Source organism: Alligator sinensis, unplaced genomic scaffold (genome assembly GCF_000455745.1).
Source record: "Alligator sinensis unplaced genomic scaffold, ASM45574v1 scaffold918_1, whole genome shotgun sequence".
NCBI lineage: Eukaryota > Metazoa > Chordata > Crocodylia > Alligatoridae > Alligator > Alligator sinensis.
Window position 1 is genome coordinate 749,170 of NW_005842676.1, and position 25,035 is coordinate 774,204.

At 43.7% G+C, this 25,035-nt stretch overlaps 1 protein-coding gene across 1 annotated transcript in view; it reads left to right on the top strand.

Moving 5' to 3' along the window:
• Positions 1-25,035, top strand: part of EPHA3 (EPH receptor A3) — a 352,724-nt gene that overhangs the window by 293,463 nt on the left and 34,226 nt on the right. The window contains exons 14-15 of the mRNA XM_006033907.2: positions 16,107-16,256; positions 21,051-21,244. Of these exons, the coding sequence (XP_006033969.1) occupies positions 16,107-16,256; positions 21,051-21,244 (344 nt within the window). The remainder of the gene's footprint in view (positions 1-16,106; positions 16,257-21,050; positions 21,245-25,035) is intronic.

Below are 25,035 nucleotides of genomic sequence, written 5' to 3' on the forward strand. Positions count from 1 at the left end.
TCATCAACTCTGGCCAGTATGTTCCTCAGCGCTTATGTTCCTATGGCAAATGGTATGATTGAACTCTTCTTCTCCTCCCTGATCTACTCACAGGCTTACCTGCTTGTTTACATTCAGATAAAGAAATTGGATGGGAAGAAAACATTTTGCAGCATGTATTCCTCTGAATTTAATAAAGCCAACAGTGGCATATAGATAGCCAAAGGAAGATGTCAAGATTATGAATATCTCCTAGAGCAGTCTAGGCCACATTGTATTTCATTCAAGGGATAAATGGGGGACCCTAAGACCCACTTAAAAACGACAAGAGCAAAATTCTACCAGATGCAGGAAAGTTACTTAGTTAACAAAAAAAATAAGTGTGTGACAGTGAGGGCATTTAGGTGGCATTCCTTTTGTTGCTCTCAAGCACAGAGCTTTTGGTAGCAGCAGCTGGGGGGCACCCAAGAGGCCATCACATTTCTGCATTTGGAAAATGTTGAATGGGAGAAGAAGTTTTTAGAGCAGTGCAGAGACCATCATTTTTTCTGAACATTTTACCCCTGAGTCTTTTCTGAAATGAAATTGAGGTCCATTGACAAAAAACAAGAAAGTTTATGCTACTGCTGCTTTTAATTTAATGAAATTAAAAAAACTGTCTACAGGACAGTCCACCCTAAAGCATTTAATTGGCACTAAGTCCCTGACAAGCAAACAGAAAAAAAAAATAACAGCATCATTTAATGCATGTACCAGCTCTACAGAGCGGTAGCAATTAGGCCATATTTTTCCTTGAATAACAAAATTGTGACCATATGTCCAACCATTCACTTTAAAGTAGTGAATAAAGTGTACTACATTGCTATGTTCTCGAGCAGTAATAGTTCAGGCCCCAGTCCCACGATGACTGCCTGAGCAGGCACTGGCTAGAAACAGATGTCTCCGAATGAACCTGATCAGCTGTGCGACAGTGTCACAGCACAGCTGATCCATATCATCATGCCAAACACATCACCCCTTGTCCTACCCTTGATGGCACAGGACAAGGGACTGTGTGATGTTCCTGCTTTCCCTGCCCAGCCAGACCCACTCTGTAACAATCATGGGGGATGGATCTGACTTCCTTGCTTATGGAGAGGCACCCCAAGATTTCTCAGGATACCCCTCTGTAAGCAAGGAAAGCAGGCAGGTGCTCCCAGGCTTGAGGAGCTCTCAAGGCCCCAAACCACCTGCTCTGGGTGGCAGGAGAGTGCAAGCAGCTCAGGCTGCTTATACTCTTTCACCACAGAAGTAATAGACATCCACCACAATAAATTAGCAGGGTCTGTCATCACCTTTTGTCACACCACTAATTTTCCCTTTATGTAGCGTGACAAAGGGTGGCTTTTTGCTTAGCATTTGTGTCACCTTAAATAATTTAGGGTGGCACAAATGAGACGTCAGGTGACATCTGTTTCTATCCTCTGTGCCTGTACTGATTTTTGTGGATGCTTTTGCTATTCTGAGTTCCTTACCCTCAGATGTTCTTTAGCAACTTCATAGATTTGTTCAGCTGTAAGGGACTTTAAGAGATCATCAGAACCATCTTTGTACTGAAACAGGATCAAGTGTGCCAAGACTATCTTTGACAGATGTTTGTCTAACTTGCTCTTGAAAACCCTCACTAAAGAAGTTTTCACAGCCTTCCTAAATAACCTGTCCAAGGAATTAACTGCCAAATTCACCCAAAAAGTTCTTAAAATCTAACCTAAATCTTCTTTGCCTCAGATTAAACCAATTACTCATCATTACTCAAAATGAAAAGTGCTGTCCAGTTAATTATTTGTCTCTCTTTCTCTGAAGTCATAGTGTAGGAGCAAAGAAAAACTGAGGCAAGAAAAGTTTATCTTCTATTCTCCCTTGAACACCTACAGATCATTGGTCCAGATTATCACCTGCCATTCAGGAGGAGTCTCAATTCATGGAGTTGGTTTGAAAGTCCATTAGTGCACAAGAGGGATCATATTCTTCAGCCCATTAAGACTCTTCAGACCCCTTCAAGTTATTCTTCCCTGTACCAGTAGGATGGCTCCTGTACTGATAAGCATTAGGGCTGTGCGAGGCTTCGGACAGAGCTTCAGATCCGGAGAAGCTTCGTATGCTTTGGGGGCTGAAGCAGCATATCCGGGTCGCAGCACTGGCCTCGTTCGGCTTCCCGAAGCGCTTTGGAGCCGCCTCGCAGATCCGGCCATAGGGTATAATAGGGAAACAATAACATATCTATAACTTTGTTGTTTTTTCTCTAATTTGGATGACATTTTCAGGGGTGGTAGACTCTGCAGAGCGCATGAAGCCTGCCAAGTTTCAAGAAGATCAGTGCAGGGGTTTGTGGGGAACAGCACCGCTAATTCTTGAAAGCAAAACTCATGTCACATCTAGACATTACAACATAGTGGGGTGAAAACTGCAGGGGTGGTAGCTCTTACTGAGGCCACAAAGCTTGCCAAGTTTCAAGAAGATCGGTGCAGGGGTTTGGGGGGTAACTGCCCCTTGAGCTGCGGACAAGCAAAACTGGTGCCATGGGTGCTGTGGGACTGACTGTCTTGGGGCAGAGAGGCCTGCTGCAGGCCTGGCTGCTAAGATGCTGTTCCCAGTTACCAATCAATCAATCAATCATGATTCACTCAGGGACCAGGGACTCAGGGACCAGCTCCATACACTGGACCTAGCTACTACATAACAACTTAACGAGCATCAATTAGCACCTACAAAACCAGGCTAAAGAGAGGAAAGACTCAATACAGACAATCAACTGCCCCAAGACAGACACCGTCTTGGCATGAGTTTTGTCTGTCAGCAGCCAGGGGTGCAGGGCCCCAGAGCCCCCCTGCACTGATCTCCTCCACAGCTGCCAGGCGTCACAGCAAGGGCCACCATCCCTGCAGCTGTCACCCCCGCTGCGCCTGAACACACGCAGGGTCACCCATGGCACCAGTTTTGCTTGTCCGCAGCTTGGAGTGCAGTTCCCCCCAAACCCCTGCACCGATCTCCTTGACACTTGGCAAGCTATGTGGCCTCAGTAAGAGCTACCACCCCTGCAGTTTTCTCCCTCCTGTGGTGGAACACACAGCTGTGACAGCAGTTTGGCTTTCAAGAATTTGGGGTACAGTTCCCCCAAACCCCTGTGCCAATCTTCTTGAAACTTGGCAGGTTTCATGCTCCCAGCAGAAGCTACCATCCCTGCAAGTTTAATCCAAATTGGACAAAAAACAAAAAAATTATAGATATTTTATTGATTCCCATTTATACCCTATGGCCGGATCTCCAGACAGATTGAGGCAGAAACCCGGTCCAGAGCTCCGGATTGGATCACAGCCATCCAAAGTGGCCGGATCTGAAGATGAATCGGATCACTGCCAACTCGCACAGGCCTAATAATCATCCAGTACAGTACAACACTGGTCCCTGTGCCCAGTACACACTGGCACTTCTGTAATGTGATCCCAAAATGTAAGGGTCAAGAGTCTGCCCCATCTTTTGCTGCCAAGTTCTTCTAAATGCATTAATTTGGTTCCTGGCCCCCTAATTAGGTACCAGTTACCATTGCCTTGTAATTGAATATAAATCAGAATAGTAGGCTGAGCTATATACAAGTCTAGAAACAGCTTGTGTATGTAAGGATCTTAGACTCACTAGACATAAGTTGAAGGCAATGTTTGCTTTTGACAGAGTGATGTTTAAAACATACAGTAGGAACCATAGCTCCATCTATAGGCAGGGAAAATAGTTTCTACTTATTCTCTTATTCCAGTGCATAAGAGCACCTCTTAGGCCTAACTGGTCTACACTGCTGACTTGCTGCAATGAAGTTCTTTTATCTCTGGTGTTACCGTCATCTCCCTACTTGTAGTCCTCCCTTAGAAAGAAAATTCCCTTATCCTTTAATTGAAGGGACAGAACACTTCAATTTTTTCTTGATGCCTTCAAATATTCAATTAAATAGAAGGTAGGTAACATAGTTTTAGTAATATCTTCTGTATGTACCATAGGCTTTCTCAGGGAACATAACCCGAAGGGGTTGTTTTTGATTTTGAGAGACTCCTGGTTTAGAAAATGTTTAGGAGGATCTTACATTTGTATATTGTTCCTCCCTTGGATGTGTGAGGCAGTTTTGTTTTCTTTTGTAAGTACTTTAGCTTTAGTACTACCTTTTGGAAGTACTAAAGGACAGTGTAGTAACCACCCCTACTGCACTGCATGTGGCACACGGTTAGATTTTGCCACTACCTTGCCTTAGCATCACACACAGTGCATTACGGTGTGGTAAAATGGTGGAGCGCACCACTATGGCAAAGCACCTTCCGATCATGTGTAGACTCACATGATCGCTACATTTGCCATAGCATGCCATACAGTGACATAGTGCATCACCATGGTGACATAGGGCAACATGTAGATGCGCCCTTAGACAACTAAGGAAACAGGAAAAATGAAGACTAAGTTTTAGGAAATAATAGACCATGTTTTAGTTACAAAGGAGGTGCTCATACAGCATGTATGCTGCTTTGGTTTGTAGCATTATGTGATCCATTTGCTATTTTCCATAGTCCACAGGAATTTAAATTAGCTGAGCTAATGATTTCCTTTTTCATATGATTTAATTAGTCTATTAATAATCCTATAGCTTTGTTTGTGGTTAGAGCTATCATTAGAAGAAGAGTGCATAGTGTTTTTGGATTATGTTGCTTCTAGGGGGCTTTTTTTTAATTTTCATCAATGAAATACTACCCAGTTTTTACTGATATATCAGGAGAAGTGAGAAGCCTATATAACAGGATGAAAGCTATATAAGTGTCACCCAATTTTAAAATCAAGATACATATATACAAATGTACAAACAGGTGGAACTGCTTCTGTGATTCAGACACTCAGTGGCACTGTGCTGTGCCACTTGTCTTGACTACATTTGACAGGTCCTTAACGTCATCGTATGTTCTTTCTGGCAGGACCATTTTTGTAGGCAGAGATCAGGCAGAATCCTGTGTCACTTTACACACATGGCAGTTACCCATCCCTGTAAATGCTGTTTTTGTCATTTTTACCCAGCTTGCAATCCTACAATACATGCATAAGCACCCACACAGCTACTGAACATGGCAGAGCAGGTGTGTCGTGCATGGCTCTGTATATGCAGGCAAGTGTAAATCCCAAAATTTCTTCTGGCAAAAAACTATGATCACAGTTTTTTCTACAGCACTATGCTAGGAAGTCAGAGAGATACAGGTTCAACCTGCACCCCTCTCCCCCATCCCCTGGGTTAGTGAGGACTGGAACCTGACCTCCCATTTCCTTAGCCAGCTCAGCTAGTGGGTTGAAACATGAATGGCTCTCCTTATTTTTGCCTGGCCACAATTTTGAGACTTATGGACTTACCTGCTTGTGCATGCTCTGTAGTTACTTGGACACTTATGCATCCACACTTTGTGTGGAACAAGATCACCAACTATGCATAAGTGCCAGATAGGATTCTGCCTATGGTGGCTTCTTTTCTCAGTTTGGTACTCCATGTTCCAGTTTTCACTGATGCTCTCAACTTTTAGAGAATCCCAACAGCATTAGCTTGTGTTTCAGCCCAGGATGGTTGAAGAGAAGGCAGAGACTTTGGGATGCACGAAGCTCCATTCCCACATTTCATGATGTGCTCAAAGTGTATAGTATAACTTTAACAGCAGCTGGCTCTTACATAGCATTTTTCATTAGCAGATCTCAGAGCACCTGAAAAAAGAGTTATCAGCACCCCCATTTTACAGCTGGGGAAACTAAGGCACAGAGCAGTGAAATGATTAGCCTAAGGTACTCAGGAGACGTGGGGCAGAAGCAGAAATAGAACTGAGATCACTTTGGTCCCAGTTTAACACCATATCCGTTAGACTACACTGCCTCCCTATAGAATAGTATATTATAATATAGCATAGTGCTCCATCTGTGAGACATGAGTCTGAAGAAACATGAGCAGTGCATAGGGAATCAATCTGTGTCCTTTCTTTGCTTGTCATATTTGTAATTACATGAATTGTAATTCAAAAAAAAATCTGGTAATAGTAAAGGCTCTCCAGAGAATTGTGTATACTTGCAAATGCCATTTTATGATTCATGGTCTAATAGAAAATGTTTGATTTAGTTTTGTTAAGTGGTTAACCAAAAGTTACATAACATCTTTGCTATGGATAAATCATAAAAGATAGCCAGATATGAAATACTGGTACATGTAAAATGTGCAGCTAAGACGAGCATTTCTTAAAAGAGACTGGGAGAAGTGATTAGCAAGTAGTTTCTTTAAATTCCCAAACTGGCTTTTTTTAAGAAACAAAAGTAAATTGTATAGTTTTGTTTTGTTTCAGAAAAGGTATTTGTGACTAGAAACTCCAAATTCATTGTGCTGTGATTCACTGGATCATCATATTTGCCCTTGACTGCCATTTGAAAAATATGAAACTTGTACTCAGTTTTAGAGATAATGCTTAATTTTCAGTGCAAAAATGTTCATTCATTTAAAAATTCTTTACCATAAGTGTGTTGCTCATTTTTATTTTACTTATATTATTTATAACAATCAGGTCAAAAAGCTCTCCTTTTAACTTTAGAGTGGGCACAGTCATCGGCTTTCATTTGTCAGAGCAGGTTGCAGAATGGCAAAATAATAGTTCTGTAAACAGAGGCTGCCCAATGTTAATTGATTCCTTCATCTAAAAAATCTAGACAAGCTCAGTGCTAGCCTTGGTTTTCCCACTTGTTCACCACAGTCTTCATTTCTCCACTAACAGGCATATTTTGATGAGCATCCTAGAGACTCATGTGTGTTATTTATAAATATAACTTCTAAAAGCTTACACATAAGATGTCTTAATGCTCTCAAAATGTTCAACTTTAAATATTTTGAATAATCTATCGGGGGGGGTTAATTCTGTTTTCTTAATACTTTAAAAAAATGGATTCTTCAGCACATTCTCCTTTAGTTCTCCAGTGAAAACTGAAAAAAAAGCAAAGTTGCTTTTGACTTGAAATTAATGCCAGAACATCCTGGTGTATACTTCATGGACTTTTTGAGTAATCGTTTCCATACAGTGCAGAGCTGAAATATTCTGCTTTGTAGTGTTATTGGTCCTTGTCTGACCTGGTTTATTGCAAATGTCCTTGTTCATTTAAAATTATGTAGACTTGTGCTCCTTGTTAGATGCCTGTGCTCCCCTAGCCAACCTGTCAGACACATGGAAAGGAGAGGGAGGGGGGACAGGGATGGCTTGCAAGAATCTTGGTTTTATAGTAGCATTGTTGTTGCTATGTTCTCAGAAATAGCTGTGATATACTAAGACCCCAGAGTAAAACACTGGCTTCACTTAAGTCAGCTTCAAAACCCCTTTCAAGCTCAACGGAGTCAGGATGTCATCCCCAGTCTATAGATAAAGTCCTTGAATGTTATGAACAGATACAGGTTGAAACAGGAGAGAGAAATAAATGCTCTTTTATATTTACATTCTTCATAAAAATCCAAGCAAACACTATGCCTAAAAATAGCCAAGGGACTTTGGTTGTTTTACTCCATTTAAAGCCATTTTACAATAAATTTATTTGTAAACATTTGAAAACGATGCCACATTTTGTATTATCAATTAGGTAAGGACTTTTTCCTTTAAGGTGATGGCAGAGACCTTTTACCAAACTGCATTTTCCTGCCATGTGTAAAGTGCTTGGCTTCCAACCACAGACAACTTTTTGTGTTTGACACTTCACATCTGGCAATAACTGTTTATAAAAGCCAGTCAGAATGGCCTTGATTTTGCACTTGAACCAAAGCTGTTATACATTATACTTCACCTTTATTTCCCATGATCCTAGGACACATATCTGCATATTTATATATACAAGTATGTTCCTTTTCCTTTCTACCAGGCTGTGCAGACACTTTAGAACTTTTTCAAAAGCTCTGCTGACAAATGGGAAGCAAGTCCATCCAAAAACTGTAGGCACTTGGATAGAAGGCACTTAGGGCCACAAAGAATTGAGACTGCAAACTTTCTTCTTCCATTTTGTTGTTAAAAATTCTCTCCGCTGCACTTTTTCTCTCATACACAGGCACATTTTCTTCTAGATCTTTTCCAGCCATTTTAGTTCCCTTTTACTCTTGGATCTTTATTAAATACTGGCCACGACCAGAATGTAAGCTCCACATTCAGTCAGGGAATTAAAATTTTTAGGAAACAGCAGCCTGAAGGCTCTCAACCAATATGATCTTTAAAACTGTAGGACATTTCTTGCTTATAAGAAAAATATTATTTATTACCCTCAGGTAAACATAGTGTTACATTAAATACCTGGTATAAAAGAAATATTTTTATACTCAGTGGGCTTCCACATACCCTTATATGTGCAAATAATCCGGAAGCAGTCTACTCTAGAGTAAACTACTCTTAAACTACTCAAGAGTAGACTTTCCTGGGCACATTTCTGTATGTGCAGAGATGCAGGAACAGATTTGCTGCTCCTAGCAGTAGACATCTCCTGCTCCCTGCGGCCCTTCAACTGGCCCCCACAGCAGCCAGGAGGAGCTCTAAGCTTCCCTTGGGTGCTAGCCCAGAGGCTAAGAGACTGCTGTCTCCTGGCGGGGGAGTGGGCCTGGGAAATTGCTCCCTGCCCCAGGAGCTGCCTGCTGCAGGGATGGGTTCTGACACTGGATCCCAGGTGGAACAATGTCTCCCCTGCCCCAGAAGGAGGGAGCTCCCAGCCCCTGCTCCATGATCGCAGGGCCCAGGTTGGGAGATCCTTCTCTCCCAGCATCAGCTCTGTGGTCATGGGGCTGGCACTGGGAAATCCTTCTCTTCCAGCCTAAGCCCCACGGTTGTGGGACCTGAGCTAGAAGAGCCTTCTCTCCCAGCCTAAGCCCCACGGTTGTGAAGGTCCTTCTGTCCCAGCACCAGCTCCACAGCCATGGGGCCAGTGCTGGAAGATAAGAATCTTGCAGCCCAGGACCTGCAATCATGGAGTGAGGTCTGGCTGCTCCCTGCTTCTGGGGCAAGGGAACATTGTCCCAGCCCAGGCTCCAGTGGAGGAGCCTGCCCCTGCATCAGGCAGCTCCTGGGGGCAGGGAGCAATGTCCCAACCATGGGGCTTGTGCTGGGAGATAAGGATCTCCCAGCACCAGCCCTGTGACCATGAAGCTGGTGGTGGGAGAGAAGGATCTCCTAGCCAGGTCCCGCAATTACAGGGCTCAAGCTGGCATATAAGGATCTCCCAGCCCCCACCTCATAACTGTGGAGCAGGGGCTGGGAAGCTCCCTTCTGCTGGGGCAGAGGGACATTGTTTGCACCTGGGCTCTGGTGACAGTGTTTGCCCCAGCAGCAGGCAGCTCCCAGGAGCAGGGAGCAATCTCCCATTCCCTGCTGCCCAGCTGACTGGGAGCACATTTGCTTCCAGTCAGCCAACTACATGTGTGCTATTGCAAAGTAAGTAATTTTGAGAAAATTAGCTAGTTGCATTTGTAGGTAACAAACTAAATTGCAATTGGAGCCAATTATTGCACAGTGTCCACACATGTAGATGCAAACACTTACTGTGCAGTAATTAGCTCTACTGCACAGTAAAGCATCTCATGTAGATGCACACAATATTTTAAGATCCTTGAAATCCAAACTTATTCATACAGGTTGTGTCTACATAAGACATTTTACTGCTCAGTAGCATAGTTTGCTCCACAGCAAGCATGTGCATCTACACATGCACATGCTTACTGTCAAGTAAACCTCACTAATCATAAGTAAATTTTCTACCTGAAAGTGCAACTAGCAAATTTACTTTCAATTAGTAACAGTGCAGTAGCATTTGTGTAGATGCCTGACTGAGAGCAAATCTGCTCCTGGTCAGCTGGCCATCACGGGGTGGGAGATTTACTCCCTGCCCCCAGGAGCTGTCTGCTTCCAGGGCTGCCTCTGCCACCAGAGCGTGTGGGGGGACTATGTGCACCTGCCCCAGCAGTTGGGAGCTCCAAGCCCCCTGCTGCAAGATCGTGATTGGAGAGTGGGGGATGGGAGATTCTCAACTCCCAGGCCACATTTTGCCATCATGATCAAGGAGTGGAGGGTTGGGAGACCCTTATCTCCCAGTGCCAGCTCCGTGGTTGTAGAGTTGGCACTCCCTGCTGGTGGGGGCTGGGAAGCCTTTTCCCCACTCATCTCTGTAAGCACAGAGCGGGGTGGGGAGCAGTTTGTGCCCCCCCCCCCCCCCCCCTTTTCCCCCCTCCTCTACCCCGCCTGTGATAGGCAGGCTTCCCACCTGCAGGTATGGGATAGGTCCCAGCCCCCTGTCTCAATCTGCCAGTGGGGCAGCTAGCAGTGAGCTAATTGTTTGCTGCCCCACTGGCAGATCAGGGCAGGGGCTGGGACCTGCCCTTTCCCTGCAGCTCTTTCCAAGTGCCTTATGGGCTCTGTCATGTAGTATATTCTTGGGATATGCTTTGCCAATCCTCTTCAATCTGTAGATCATATCAGTGATTCTTAACCACGGTGATGCAAGATCCTTCAAAGGATGCCACAAATATTAGCACTGTTGGGTGTGCGGACAGTTACACATGATTCACAAGATCAACCCAGATATTTCATATAGGACTTCATAGTATCAAAAGCAGACTGCCCTGTTGAGTACTTTCTGAGTTTTTGGTAAGAGAAGAATTGCTTGCTAGGTTTCTACAGTAAAAAAACATGCTGTGATAAATAAATTTCTTGTTGAACCAGTGTTGCTAAATTCAAAAAAGTTAGCATGGGGTACCTTGAGTCTGAAAAAAGGCAGTGTTGTAAATGGAAGTATTAAGGGGGAATGGGAGACAGCCTGTGTTTGCTGATGATACTCAGTTCTTTATCTCTGTTTCTTTGGAATCAATAAGGTGTGATCACCTAGGCACATTCATTTAATTGTACAATGGGATTTGATCCCCAGTCCCAGCACTCATGCCATCTGCCATGCCACACATGCAAGGTAAGATGCTCAAATTTGGGATCAGAGATTAAATCCCAATCATGTCGTTTCTACTTACTGGCACAGCAGGAGCCTGGGACCATGATCCAAGGCTCCTCCTGCAGCAGAAAGTTGAAAGCTGAGTGCCCTCAGCCCCGCATTTGGGTTCAAGACCTGAGACTGTCCAGGGCAGGGCTGACAGTCAGCTAATTGTTGACCTTGGCCCCAGACAGCCCTGGGGTATGAGGAAAATGCACAGTTTTTTAATATCCAGGTACCCCAGCACACCTAAAAACTTCTCCTGCAGCCCAATTCCCCACAACTCCTTACCACCCAGCATTTTAAAATTATATGCCTTACTGCCTGTGGCGGGAGACTAGAAAGGCTGCTGGGCACAGGAGTCACCAGTTGCATGGTGAGGAATGCCCCTCAACTCTTCTCCTACCAGGGAACATTGCAACCCACTCCCTCAGAAGCACATTTTTGGCATAAGGGAGCAAATCTATCCCCATTCCAGTGCCAGCCCCCATCCCAGTGCCAATGCTGATAATTAGCTTACTGTCTACCTCAGGATGAGGACATGTTACACATTCAGTTTATGGCACCATAGAAACAAGCTACAAATACGTTCTACATATTTTGTGGAATATGTTTGTGGCTGATTTGGCACCATAAATCAGCTGCATGGATAGCCCTGTTGTTTTTTATGGCATGATTAACATGTGTAACGTGCCAGGGGCTTCAGCATTCCCTGTGGTAATGGTTTGGGATATAACCTGAGGAATCAGCAAAAACGCTGTGACTCTTTGTGAGGATTTCATTAGCTTTTGCTGCAGAGGTTCACAGTGTAGATTCCATTGTTTTAAAAGCAGCAGCAGCTCATCTTCACTTGGATAGGACATCGTAACACTTATTTTCCAATCAGACTTGAACTGTTATCTGTTCCTGCATCACTTGCTCCTAGCTGGACTTTTTTACCCATAGGACCATATCATCCAATGCAGAATTCTGCTGCCAATGTACTCATCTGTGCCCCACACTGGCAACATGTTCCATCTGTGCACCAGAGGCTCCAAGAGCTGCAAATTCATTTCCAGATGTAGTTCAAGGGGTTATTTTTGATCTATAAAAGTCTTTTTAGTTTTAAGTCCCAGGTAGCATACAGGCAATTTTATCCCAACAGTTAAGATCAACTGGGGCGTGTAACAAACATTCCCTGGGTTTGTGGTTTTGAAGATTGGGTGCACTCAGTGCAAAGACCTTGCTTCTTGAATTCACTTCCCCTTTGCACTGTGAGAGCTCATATTTGAATCTTCCTGTCTTTTTACAGGCCTTATCAATTTCTTAGGCAGTGTATGTGGATCAAATAGCAGCTTAGGAGCTTTTTCAGTGTGAAATTGTATTTTTGTTTTAAGTTGATTTTCTTAGTTTTACAATATACCAGTAGATCTTACTTTGGTGTTTTCATTTTTTTTCTCAGAGATCCATCAGAGATTGCTATATGCAGACTGTACAAAGTACAAACAAAAATATTTACTGTAATAAGAGTAGTGGAATTCATTTCTTTAATCTTCACTATTCTAAAAGAAGGAGGGTTTTCTGGTTAAGACTCTAGCACTCAGTGAGCCTATGCCAGGAGACTCATCCTGCAACCGTAAGCATCTATAAAGTGAAAATAGCAATGTTTCCCAGAGAGGATAAATGTATTCTTATTAGTGCGGCATTCAAATATATCCACAATGCAAGCAGTGGAAAAACTTATACATCTGAGCCAAAAGCATTTTGATTTTTGTGAATTGGAGGACATATTTTGGGCTCTAAGGTGAGAGAGAGTGAGAGACTGGAAAAACAAACAGTAGCAATTAACAGAGGTGCAGGAGTTAACATGTTTCAGCTGCTCTGAAGTAATTGTCTGTGGGCACCTATACACATGCACTGAGCCTGCTCCAACATGCTGTAATTACAGCGCATTGGAGCAGACTCCAGCATCACATCTATCAGCATCCCCATGCTGAAAAAATGGCAGTGGGGTTGCTTTAATTAAAGTTCATTTGAGAAGCTTTAGTTAAAGTGCCCCCACCATCATTTTTCAGTACAGGGACACTGATGCACATGATGCTCCAGGCACTTTAATTAGAGCAGCTCTTGGAACTGCTCTAGTTAAAATGCCCCCTCCTCCCTCCCCCAACTCCCAGAGCATGTGTATAAATGCCTTGTGTACCCACTCTTACTCAGCAGTAAGTAAAAGTTTAACTGGAAGACCTTAGCCCTCAGCAAAATGGGAATAAGCTACTTTTTGTTTCACTTTGACTTACCATGTGATGAGAATGGTCACATGGGCATTTACCTTGGAGCACCTGATGTACGGTAAGTTCTTGCCCCTGTTACTTAACAGTCATTGCCTCATTTGGCTATACCCAGAGACTGAGGGCTTAGTCTGGCTTTTGACATGGATTAAATTGATGATACTTCAAATCCTCTTGATGGGGAGGCTGTGTAGGGGCTGACCCCAGCCACAGTTGAGGGTTCTGTGTGAGATGAGAATTAGCCTAAATATAAAGGCACATACTCTGGGGAATCAGGTGATACTTGTGACTCAGGGGACCAGGCTTAGTCCTCTTGGCCAATTAATTAATTCATTGCAATTGGGAGATATAACTGTAGCATGATAAGGCATGTAAGTGCTAGCTGTTATCTACCTGGAGTAACAGTAGGCTTCCGTACAGGCTGTACAAATCAGCCAAGCACTCTGGGTAGGTATTTGAGTTACTAGCCAGTGCTTCAATCCACGCTGCTGATTGTTCACTGTTGCCATAAGCAGGGATCCTGGTTTTCTCCAATTTAAAAATCCCCCAATTTTCAGTTAAAAAAAAGTAACCCCAAATACACATTTTTCTGTGATTTAAGTGAAACACCACTATGTTAGACCCCGACTCCATGCGGCGCCCAACATCTAGGGAGACGACGATCCAATTACTCATGGATCCTGTTATTCATTAGCCAGAGCAAGCAGGGAGCAAACACCAGCACACATTGCTCGCAACAGCTTTATTCAGAATGGAGACAGCTTCGGGCCAGGTCCCAAAAAAACAACAGACTGGGGAACATTAGTTCTTTCACATTTTATGCACCTTGGTTCATACTCATTAACATTCACTCCACCCTCACTCCTCCTTTGGTTCCACCCATTTCTCCTCCCATCTCAAGCTCTGCCTCTGTTTACTGTTTACTTCATTAACACGGAATTGCCTACGCATGTCATTCATTTACATGCCTCTCTGCTAAGAGCACGTGTAAGGCCATGCATTCAGCTTCTCCTGGTCACTTGCTAGTTCTTTCTGGTTTCTTGCTGACTTGTCAGCAGCCTCTCCAAGGTTTTGCTTCTGCTTTATTTCCTGACGATAGTTGGTGGGCTGCATCTTGTTCTTCTTACACCATGTATTCTACACACTGTCCCACTGTTAGAAAACTACTTGCCTAAGCATTTGCAAGGTTATTTTAATACATCATTCTGCCTTGTGGTCCGCAGCTTTTGCTGAGACACAGATTAAAGCCTTGTCTCAGCTGCAAATCCAGTGCTCCCCAAAATCCAAATATTGTCACCCTAACACACTATACATATAATCACATAAAAATGTGGATTTGGTGTTACTTTTTTTTTAACCAAAAATTGGGGATTTTTTTAAATCAGAGAAAACCAGGATCCCTGGTCATAACACAAACTAGCTCTCTTGAAACTGGGTTAGGCATCTCTTTGCTTTGCATACATAACTTTACTCTCTCTGGGTATATTTGTGTGCATGATACAGTGCCAGGCAAAGACACCTGAGTTAGCTGAATTTATTCTCTTTCCAGTACTGCAAGCAATGTCGTTGTGTTAATTTGTTGCTCTGCCTGAGCAAATTAGTCCTCCTGGAAAGGGTATCTCATCCCCCTAAGATGGATATGTTGCTTCTAGAATACACGCTAGCTTGTCTAGAGCAACTGTATGGCCTGAATTGTACCACATTGACTTACCCTCTGTTCTTCAGTTCCCCATGTGTTAAATAGAGATAGTAGAACCCCCACCCCCATGGGGATTTTGTGAGGATAAGTGTATTGAAGATTGTGAAGCACTCAAGTGCTGCTGTAAACGGAGGGTAGAGAAGTGCTTAAAATAAATACAGTTTAATCTGAAGTCTGAGCTGAAGCTTAACCCAGAGCTGCATAGATTGTATATCCCTGGAGCTGGAAACAGCTTTAAACAGTCACTACATTCTGCATTTAATTACATTCTTTTTTGAGTCATCTGAAGTCAAAAAGTTTTGTCTTGCCATGTTTTAGGGACCTGGTTCTTTCGTGCATGACCCTCAAATCAGAGACTTGCAAATGTTGTAAACACTGGCGCCAATGGAAAGTGATTGTCTCTTCCCTCTAATTCTCCCATTGCGGCCTGAGGCTACTTGCGTGTGTTTTGCTGATTTGAGTTATGGCAAAAACAGTGGCCTTAATCAGAGAGAGCTGTTTCCCCAGCTACATGTACTAATTGTAACAGTAGTTTTAATTCTCTTCCAAGTTTAAATCATTTAATGATGTGCTCTTCTGACTTTAGAAATGTCTAAGTCCAGCCTCTCCTTGTACAACTGACCTGAAGTTGTGGACTCCTGGCCCCATGGGTTGTTCTGTCCTGGCCCTCATCCTGACAGAACAGTCTTGGAGCTGCTCTAATTTTACTTACTTGCATATGGTTGCCATGGACTTTATGTGAAGGACCAGTATTAGTGAAAACATACTGCCTCATATCTCCATCTTCTTTTAACACCCAAGAATGAAGCAGGGGGCACCAGGCTCCTCAAACCCTTAATATTAATGTGTCAATAAAAATATATATATTTAATTTATAAAGAGAAAATGTGAAGATATGCAGACCATCTGGACAGTGTTGTGATACAATATCATTCAATGTTTGCTGCAAAAACCATTCTGAGTAGGACATGCAGACACACTTCCATGAAAACTGGCAGTAGCTTTTGGTAATGTTAGTTATTTACTGAAGCAATGTATTGATAAACATATGGCTTCATTTAAAAGGATTAATCCTATGCAGTTATACTCATTATACAGTAGGTCAAGATTTTTTTGATTTTTTTTCCTTTTGCTTCTAGGGGGGAAAAATTCCAATTCGATGGACATCGCCAGAAGCCATTGCATACCGCAAATTCACGTCAGCAAGTGACGCATGGAGCTATGGGATTGTTCTCTGGGAGGTGATGTCCTATGGAGAGAGGCCATACTGGGAAATGTCCAATCAGGATGTGAGTCTGTTGTTGTCTGAGTTATGTTCTCAAATAAAGAATCAAGCTGTGAAAGGAAGTGAAGCATAATGAAACCAGGTGGCTCTGCATTTTTGACATTGACATTGACGAAGACGTAGAGATGAAAGTTTCCAAGTCTCCCTGCTTGTGGAAATGGGTTAAATTTAACAGAAAATGATAGTTTTTCTAGAAAAACACCTGAACTATTCCACAGACTGCAAAAGAGAATGATGTGCCTGCAGCAGTGTTCTGTAAACAGTGTTAAAACAAACATTGTAATTTCTTTCATGTTCCATAGATTTTTTTATGAACCCTGCCTACATTTCTGTTGATCTCTTGCAATTCATATCTATAACATTCTATAGAACTTTTCCACGACCCTTAAATGCACAAAGTAAATTGCTGTTGGTGTCCATGAATTAAAATTGAAGCATTTGTACTATAGTTTTAATGAACCAAAAATACTTCTGCAACCAGGCAACAGATAAATTGGGAAAATAATTTAATTAACGTAGGAAGATTTCCATGTGGGGTGGGAGGTCTAAGTAATTAATATCTGTGCTAACATTTTTGGTTGTTGGAAGTATAGCATTTCCCAAACCAGGGTTTAGTGAGGGGGAAGGAAAAGACTTTCCTGCTATTTCTCTTGACTTGTGCTTAGATTTATTCCACATGAGTCAACTATAGACAAAGTTTCTGGATAGAAATAAAATGAACCTTCTATTACAATGAGGCACCCTCTACACATTATATCTATTGTGCAATTGCCTTGTTACTTGCACAATAAATTTAGATTAGCTACACTTGCAAATTAACTGTTGCACATTAAAAAGGTCCAACCAGCTATGAAATTATTACTTAAAAACCTGTAATAACTTTATAGCTGGTTTCTACCCAGCTTATCTATACATGTAAGTAGTCTGTGGTGCTGCTGTGATCTCCATTGCTATCTCCCAGCTGTGGGCACCCCCACAGATAGGAGACTGCAGTCCCCACTGCCCCATGTCTGTGGCGGCTAAGTGTCCCAGAGCTGATGGGCTTCTTGGTCCTGGCTGCATGCCATGCACAGCCAGGACAGAGACTCCCCACATTTGATGGGGGCTCTTGGTCCCAGCTGCACATGGGACACAGACAGGAACAAGAGCCCCCATCAGATGTTGGGATTCTTGATCCTGGCTATGCATGCTCCCCGCATCTGGGAGCCCCATCAGCAAAGGGGACTCCCAGCTATGGGAATCTGCTTCTTGCAGATGCAGGGGGAACCCAGGATCGCGCTCCCCCTACACTGGGAATAAAGTACAATTGGATCTAATATGTGATTTCACAATCATGCCTCCTGCCATGCATGCGGTTGTATGGATCACTTATTCATAGATTCATAGATGTTAGGGTCGGAAGGGACCTCACTAGATCATCGAGTCCGACCCCCTGCATAGGCAGGAAAGCGTGCTGGGTCTAGATGACCCCATCTAGATGCTTATCTACCCTCCCCTTGCAGACCCCCAGGGTAGGGGAGAGCACCACCTCCCTTGGGAGCCCGTTCCAGACCTTGGCCACTCGAACTGTGAAGAAGTTCTTCCTAATGTCCAGTCTAAATCTGCTCTCTGCTAGCTTGTGGCCATTATTTCTTGTAACCCCTGGGGGTGCCTTGGTGAATAAAACCTCACCAATTCCCTGCTGTGCCACCGTGATGAACTTATAGGCAGCCACAAGGTCGCCTCTCAACCTTCTCTTGCGGAGGCTGAAAAGGTCCAGTTTCTCTAGTCTCTCCTCGTAGGGCTTGGTCTGCAGGCCCTTAACCATATGAGTGGCCCTTCTCTAGACCCTCTCCAGGTTATCCGCATCCCTCTTGAATTGCGGCGCCTAGAATTGCACGCAGTACTCCAACTGTGGTCTGACCAGCGCCCGATAGAGGGGAAGTATCACCTCCTTGGACCTATTCGTCATGCATCTGCTGATGCACAATAAAGTGCCATTGGCTTTTCTGATGGCTTCGTCACACTGCCAACTCATGTTCATCTTGGAGTCCACTAGGACTCCAAGATCCCTTTCCGCTTCCGTGCCACCAAGCAGGTCATTTCCTAGGCTGTAGGTGTGCTGGACATTTTTCCTCCCTAGGTGCAGCACTTTGCATTTCTCCTTGTTGAACTGCATTCTGTTGTTTTCTGCCCACTTGTCTAACCTGTCCAGGTCTGCTTGCAGCTGTTCCCTGCCCTCCAGCGTGTCCACTTCTCCCCATGATATTAGATCCAATTGCACCTTTACCTGCATCTGTAGAGGGCACCTAAGGCATAAATTTTCAGGTGTTTTTCTCTGCCCCCTTCTTAATACAGAACAAAGGAGCAATAATGGTAACCAGAATTAGGCAACCAGGATTTTCTTTACCGTTGTGCCTAAAAATGGTAATATAAAAACAAAAAGAAAAAGAAAAACCGAACCACATTCCTTTCAGCTAAGGACTACTGGCTGTATATTAATTCTTTACAGCAATCTGTGCCTTGTTTTTAAATGGATATGATAATTTGACTACTGTAGTACAGGATCAATTTAAGGGTGTTGCTTAGGCTAATGTTTTAGTTGGATGCCTTCCTGTAACAGGCAGCCAGGGAGTTCCTGTTATTTAAGCCAATGCAGCAGGCTAAGCTGGCTGTGTGGGGCTGTGGCAGCAGGAACACAGGCTGGCACTTAGCTAAAAGGGGAAACTCCAGTGTGTGGCTGGGAAAAGTCACATGACAGAAGGGGGTAGGGCTTCAAGGCATATAAGACCAGGGCTTGAGCTACAGGTCCCTGAGAGATGCCCAGGAGAGAGTTCCCTAAGGAGATTCAGGGCCGGAGGCCCGGGGCCCAGAAGCATGAGGCAGGGGCCAGGGGCCCAAAAACACGTGTGTGCAAGACAGGGCTGGGGCCCAGAAGCTGAGGTCCAAGACAGTGGGCCTTGGGCTAGGGGGCCCAGTGAGAGTAAAAGGGCTGAAGCCAGAAAGGCAGAAGCCCCAACAAAAGTTGGAGGTTTGAGGGGACAAGTGTGGAGTCAGGACTAAGGGCCCCTCCCTCCAAACACTGACTGACATATGCAAGGCATGGGCATGCCTATGGGGGTGGCTGCAGTTCACAATTATTGCCCCTAAGGCACAATTGGGGCTGCCTTAAAGGGGAAACCCAACCTGTGGAATTTGGGGCAGAGAAGCCCTAAGGGCTATACGCAGAGGAATGGCACCCAAGAAGAGGCTACCCCAGCCTCTGGAGGCAGCTCACCATAAGATCAAATCATAGCGGGGAAGAGATAGGAGGTAATAGGAGGCTAGGGAGTGTAGAAAGACAGATCTGACCACTAGGGGGTGTCAGATACCAATCAGGTCGCCTGAACCTGTCACACTTCCATAATACCTACTTATAGTAAAATGAAACTCAGGGACAGGGTATGCCTGTATGTTTTTTTGCTACGGGAGTGCTTAAACATAGAGTCTTTTCCTAACCATGTTAAACCCTGCCCCAAAAAACCCAGAGCTTTACTGGAAGAAGTAGCACATTAGATCAGCCCTGCTTTGCAGCTCCTGTATAGATTGGGCATTTCAGTGGGGCTTTTTGGTGCTTTTATCTAATAGCTGATTCAACCAAGTATTATGCAATTACCTAGTTAATTGTGCAATTAATTTAGATTAGCTACATGTGCAAATTGACTATGGTGCCTTGAAAAGGTCCAACCAGCTATATAATTACAGATAGAAAATGTGTAGTAACTTTATAGCTGGTTTCTACCCAGCTTTAATTTGCATGTGTAGCCTGTGCCTCCATGCCTGGGAACCCCATCAGCTGACAGGACGTCCAGTTGCAGGGGTGCTCCATGTACCCCCACAGCTGGCTGACCACTGCTGCTCAACCTCCCAGCTAAGGGGGTACACCATGCATCCCTGCAGCTGGGAGACTGTAACAGCTGCACCCCCTGCCCAGCTATACATGGGGCACCCCTGAAGCTGGCAGATCACAGCAGGTGGTCTCCTAGCCATGGGGGTGTATGAGGTACCCCCATAGCTGGGAGCCTCATCAGCTGAAGGGGCTTTCTTCTTGTTGGTGCAGAGGAAGCCTGGTGTTGGGCTCCCCCTTCCTTGGCAATAAGGCACGATGGGATCTGATTTGCAATCCCACAGTCATGCCTCCTGCCATCCTACACTTGTGGAGGAGCCCAGTAAGATCTGTTACAATTTAATGACTATGTGTTGCCCTCTATCTATAGAATATCTTTGGGTAGGTAGGCAAGTTACCCATGATTTCAGTGGAAGTTAGATGTCGATAGTATATGACATTAAAGATGCATAAATGATGGGGTTGATACCCTCTAAAGTATAAAGTATTGATCAGGCTTTTGGAATAAAATATCTAGTGGTTAGATATGGAGTGGCATTTCTTGCAATACTAAACATCGGATATTGGGAATGATCTGAATGTTTTTGTGTGTGTTAGAGGGATGAGGACATGGGCATAATAGAACTTACCATATTAAATGTACCATTTAACATAGACTTCACTAACATAATCATATGTCAGTTTTAGAGAAGCTTGTTGAAACTGCATCTTCCTCAAAGTCACATGCTGTATCTTAACTTTCCTATAGCTCTTTCTGTATGTCATTTATTATCTGATTTACTTTGTAGATAAATCAAGAGTGTTGCACTGCAAGACAATTAGAGAATGAACACATTTGTTTAAGCATTAAGTGTCCATGCTAATGTATTTTGCAGAACTGATAAAACAAGTTAATTTAATCACCTTTATTCCAAAACTTTTATCCTTGTGCAGGTAATTAAGGCTGTAGATGAAGGGTACCGTTTGCCACCTCCTATGGACTGCCCAGCTGCCTTGTATCAGCTGATGCTGGACTGTTGGCAAAAGGACAGAAACAACAGACCCAAGTTTGAGCAGATTGTCAGCATCCTGGATAAACTGATCCGTAATCCCAGCAGCCTGAAAATAATCACAAATGCAGCTGCAAGGTGACATATTCAATCTTACGTTGCACATGCTGAAAATAAGTGTGTTTGCTTTCCCCACCTATAGTAATTAAAATATGTTTGCTTTGTCCACCCACGTCTTCAGTTTTAACCATAGCTATTTGCATTCTTGAAGTCTGGAGAAAGCTTTCTGCAAGAGATTTTTTTTCCTAATGCAAATATAGCAACTGTTTGGTTATGTGGTAAAACCCATATAGTTGTGTGCTGAGATTGAAGACAAAGGGATTTAGCTAAATGAATATCTGAACTGCCAATTACCCTGTTTCTCACCATGGTAGGGGCTGTGCTCCCTTACCACCCCTTCACTCTCTTTGATGTCCTCTGTCTTCAGAAACTTCTGGCTTTTCATCTAGGGTAGAATACTAGAGTATATAGGTAGCCCTACTAAGTTGTATGCTTAAACTTATACATGCTTGCATACCTTTCTGAATTGTGGCCAGCAGTGTCCCACTCTCATGCCTCAGTGTGGCAAATTATCTAAGGATGTGCTTAACTTATCTGAGTGTTCCTTCTGCCTTATAGCACATCCTTAAGCTTTTGTTAAATTCAGGGCCTTAATAATGACCTGAATTCCTATTCACAAATTGATATAAAGTGCCCAGTTGTTTTGTAAAGAGTCATTCATCACTTCCTTTATCCATAATACTTTGGGAGCATCAGTAATATCCAGATAATTAGGAGGGAATAGAAGGTGAGGAAGGCGTGAATGTCTGAGCAGATAATTGGGGCAGTTACATGGGAGTACTGGTGAGGAAGGGTGCAGATTAATAGGTCTATATCACAAACAAAATGTTTGGCTTGTAATGGTCTCTAGGAATAAACCAAGTTTAATGCCATTTTGAGAGGCATCTCTCCTCCCTGATTTCAAATGTAACTGTTAATGAATAGGAAAATAGCTTGGAGACCAAGGTCTCAGACCTGCAGAACAGGGACAGCATAGGCAGCAGCAGCAGCAGCAAAGCTACTTGTTCAGCCTTTCTAATATATTACAGCCAGACCCAAGGGAACTACCTCAGCAGGTAAAGGGCTCGACCAAGTATATTACTAAATGTCCTTTAAAAATGAATCTCATTGTTTATTCTTATTAAACTGTTGTTTTTAAAACATTGGCTCCCCTGTACCTGACCTTTACTAGATCCAAATTCTATCCCATTATAATGAACCAATAGAAAGTCATTAAAATGAAGGTGGGGTTTGAGCTGAGAAAACTTGCTATGTGCTTCAGCCAGTTATGGCCACGAACAAGCCTCATGGTTCTTCCAAGGGGGCTGCCACTCCCCTGGTAGAAACCAGGAACATACAACCATTCATTCATCTTCTCCTGGGGGAAGAATGCCCCCTCAGGGAGAATGATCATCCAGGCATCAGATCTTGCTTGTGAAAGTGAATCTTCTGCAAGAAAGAACATTTGTGCACTCTTCTTAGGAGGCAAGTGGGGCAAACTCCCACATCCATTTCTTGGACTGAGGGTCCTCAGTAGGTTTCCCCAGTCTGAGGGGACAGTCCCCTGGATTGTTCTGGGATGGAAGTGGAGCAGCTGCTCCACGGCCCCCCTCCCCCTGCCTGCTCCCTAGACCCTAGTCTAGGAAGCAGGTGGGGTGTGTGTTGCCTGCTGCTCCCTCACTCTGCTCAGACCAGAGGAGCAGTCCATCCTTTTTCCCTGCCTAGTCCCCAGACTTGGGTCCCCGGTCTGTGAAACAGATGGGAGGATTTGACCTGTTGTTCCATTCCCCTCTGCTCCATTTTCTCCAGGCACTGGGAGGAGTGAAGCAGCTATTTCCTTCCTCCCAAACCAGGACTGCCACATGTTGTTTTCCATGCCTGGTGAAGAAATGGAAAGCAACAGAGATGGGGCAGCTGCCAACTGAATGCCTGTATACTCAGAAATGAATTTTCTCAAATGAAATTTCTCAGAAATTTCTCCTAGTGCAAATGAATGCCTGTTTAGGTGCAGACATAAGCGTAACTCCTGGATCTAACTCATGATGATTCATAGAAAGCACCATGAGTTATACCAGTCATCCTGACCCAACAGACTTCAGCTGTTGGATCGAGAGGGTGGAGGATCAGCTTCAATTTGGAGCCAATTCAGGGAGAGAGACTGTCTGTGCAGCTTCTCCCCCTAGCCCTGCCCCCCTCTCACAGCTCCACTGCTGTCTCTGGATTGTAGAGGGAGAAGGCAGGAGAGGGAGGTCTGTCACCTCCTCCTCCCACTCCAGGGGGGCTGGGGAAACCCCCAAAACAGCTGCCCCTCCCCTGCCTTCTCCCCCTCCCATCCAGAGAGAGCAGCCAGAAATTAATGAACACACTTTGCTTTGGAGTGTCTTCATTTGAACCCTCATACAATGAGGGTTAATCTGTCATGCTATCAGAGCACTCTGCAGCCATGCTTTTCTGTTTTCGCCTGGCTTTAGAGCACTTTCAAGGGGCCGGTCATGCCACAAATGTCATTTCTGTCTGTGTCCTTCATGGCCTATGTTGACCTGACTCTCTTGTCCCTGATCTTTCAAGCTTGTCTTGTTTCCAACTTGCTCATCCAACTACCTCCTACTGTCACTCTGGAGGTAGCCACCCCTTGTTATTGTTAACCCTTTATGTTATTAAAAATATATAATGAGGGATAATATCATAGATAATAATTTTAATACTTATTTGGAAATATGCAACAAACTAAAATAAAAGCATTTACTAGAGTAGTCATACCCTTTTAAATGTCAGTTGGCTGTTTTAAAGGAAACTAGGTTTTAGCATTTGCTTGCCCAGTTAAATGAATATGTTCTAAATGTACTTGGCCCCATTTTGGTAAAGGACATAAACATGTTTAATATCAAGCTTAAATAAGGGCTTAGAAACCAGTTCCATTTTTTCATACTTGTTTCACATTTAAAACTAAACAAAATACACATTAGCTTCAAACCTGTGATAAGAAACCCATGTACATCATTCCTCTATGACTTCTGTATTTCAAAGTATTCAGAAACCAATTGCTGTATTCCAAAATGTTCTGAAACCAGTTCAAGGATGAGCTGCATCTATGATCTCTGTTTCATGGTATGTCTACATTGCAATCCAAAAGTGGAGTTGCAGCTTGTGTAGAGATGAACCAGCTAGCTGAAGTACTGATACTAGTATAGACAGAGCAACAGTGGTCCTAGACAGATTTTTTAGCGTGCATTAAGATTTGTGCTGCCCTAGACAAGGTACTATCAATGCTTCAATCAGCCAGTCTTAAGCCACCTCAGTATGTCTACATAAGCTGCAGTTGCTCCTCTGATTCTTGTGTGGATATATAATCTATATCTCTCCATGATCAATTTTTTCCAAATTACAAGCCTCTGGTGGTGTCTTTAATAAAGTGGAAACCTGCTTTTTACCTCACACTAGACCTAGGTTACCAGTCTAAAACATCAGCTTTTTACCAAGTGTATTTACTTTAGACAGCCTAATAGGGTTTGGGTCTTGCTATATAATTCTCTTTGGGAGTTCATGACTAGGGACTTACTCAAATTGCAATTGCACAGATTTCACAGAAATCATGAAACCAAGTGATCTTCACAAAATTTGTGGAAAAATAAAACAACAACAAAATTACTAAAAATAAAATGCAGGCTCCCCTGTGGGAACCAGCAATCCTCCTGGCCGTGCAGCCCACCACAAAGGGGGCTCCTGGCATGAAGGCCAGCACACAAGATAGCTGCTGCCCCCACCCCTTGCTACCAATTAGCTGAGATGGCTGCATGCCATGTGGCCCCCCTCCCCTCCACCAATCAGCA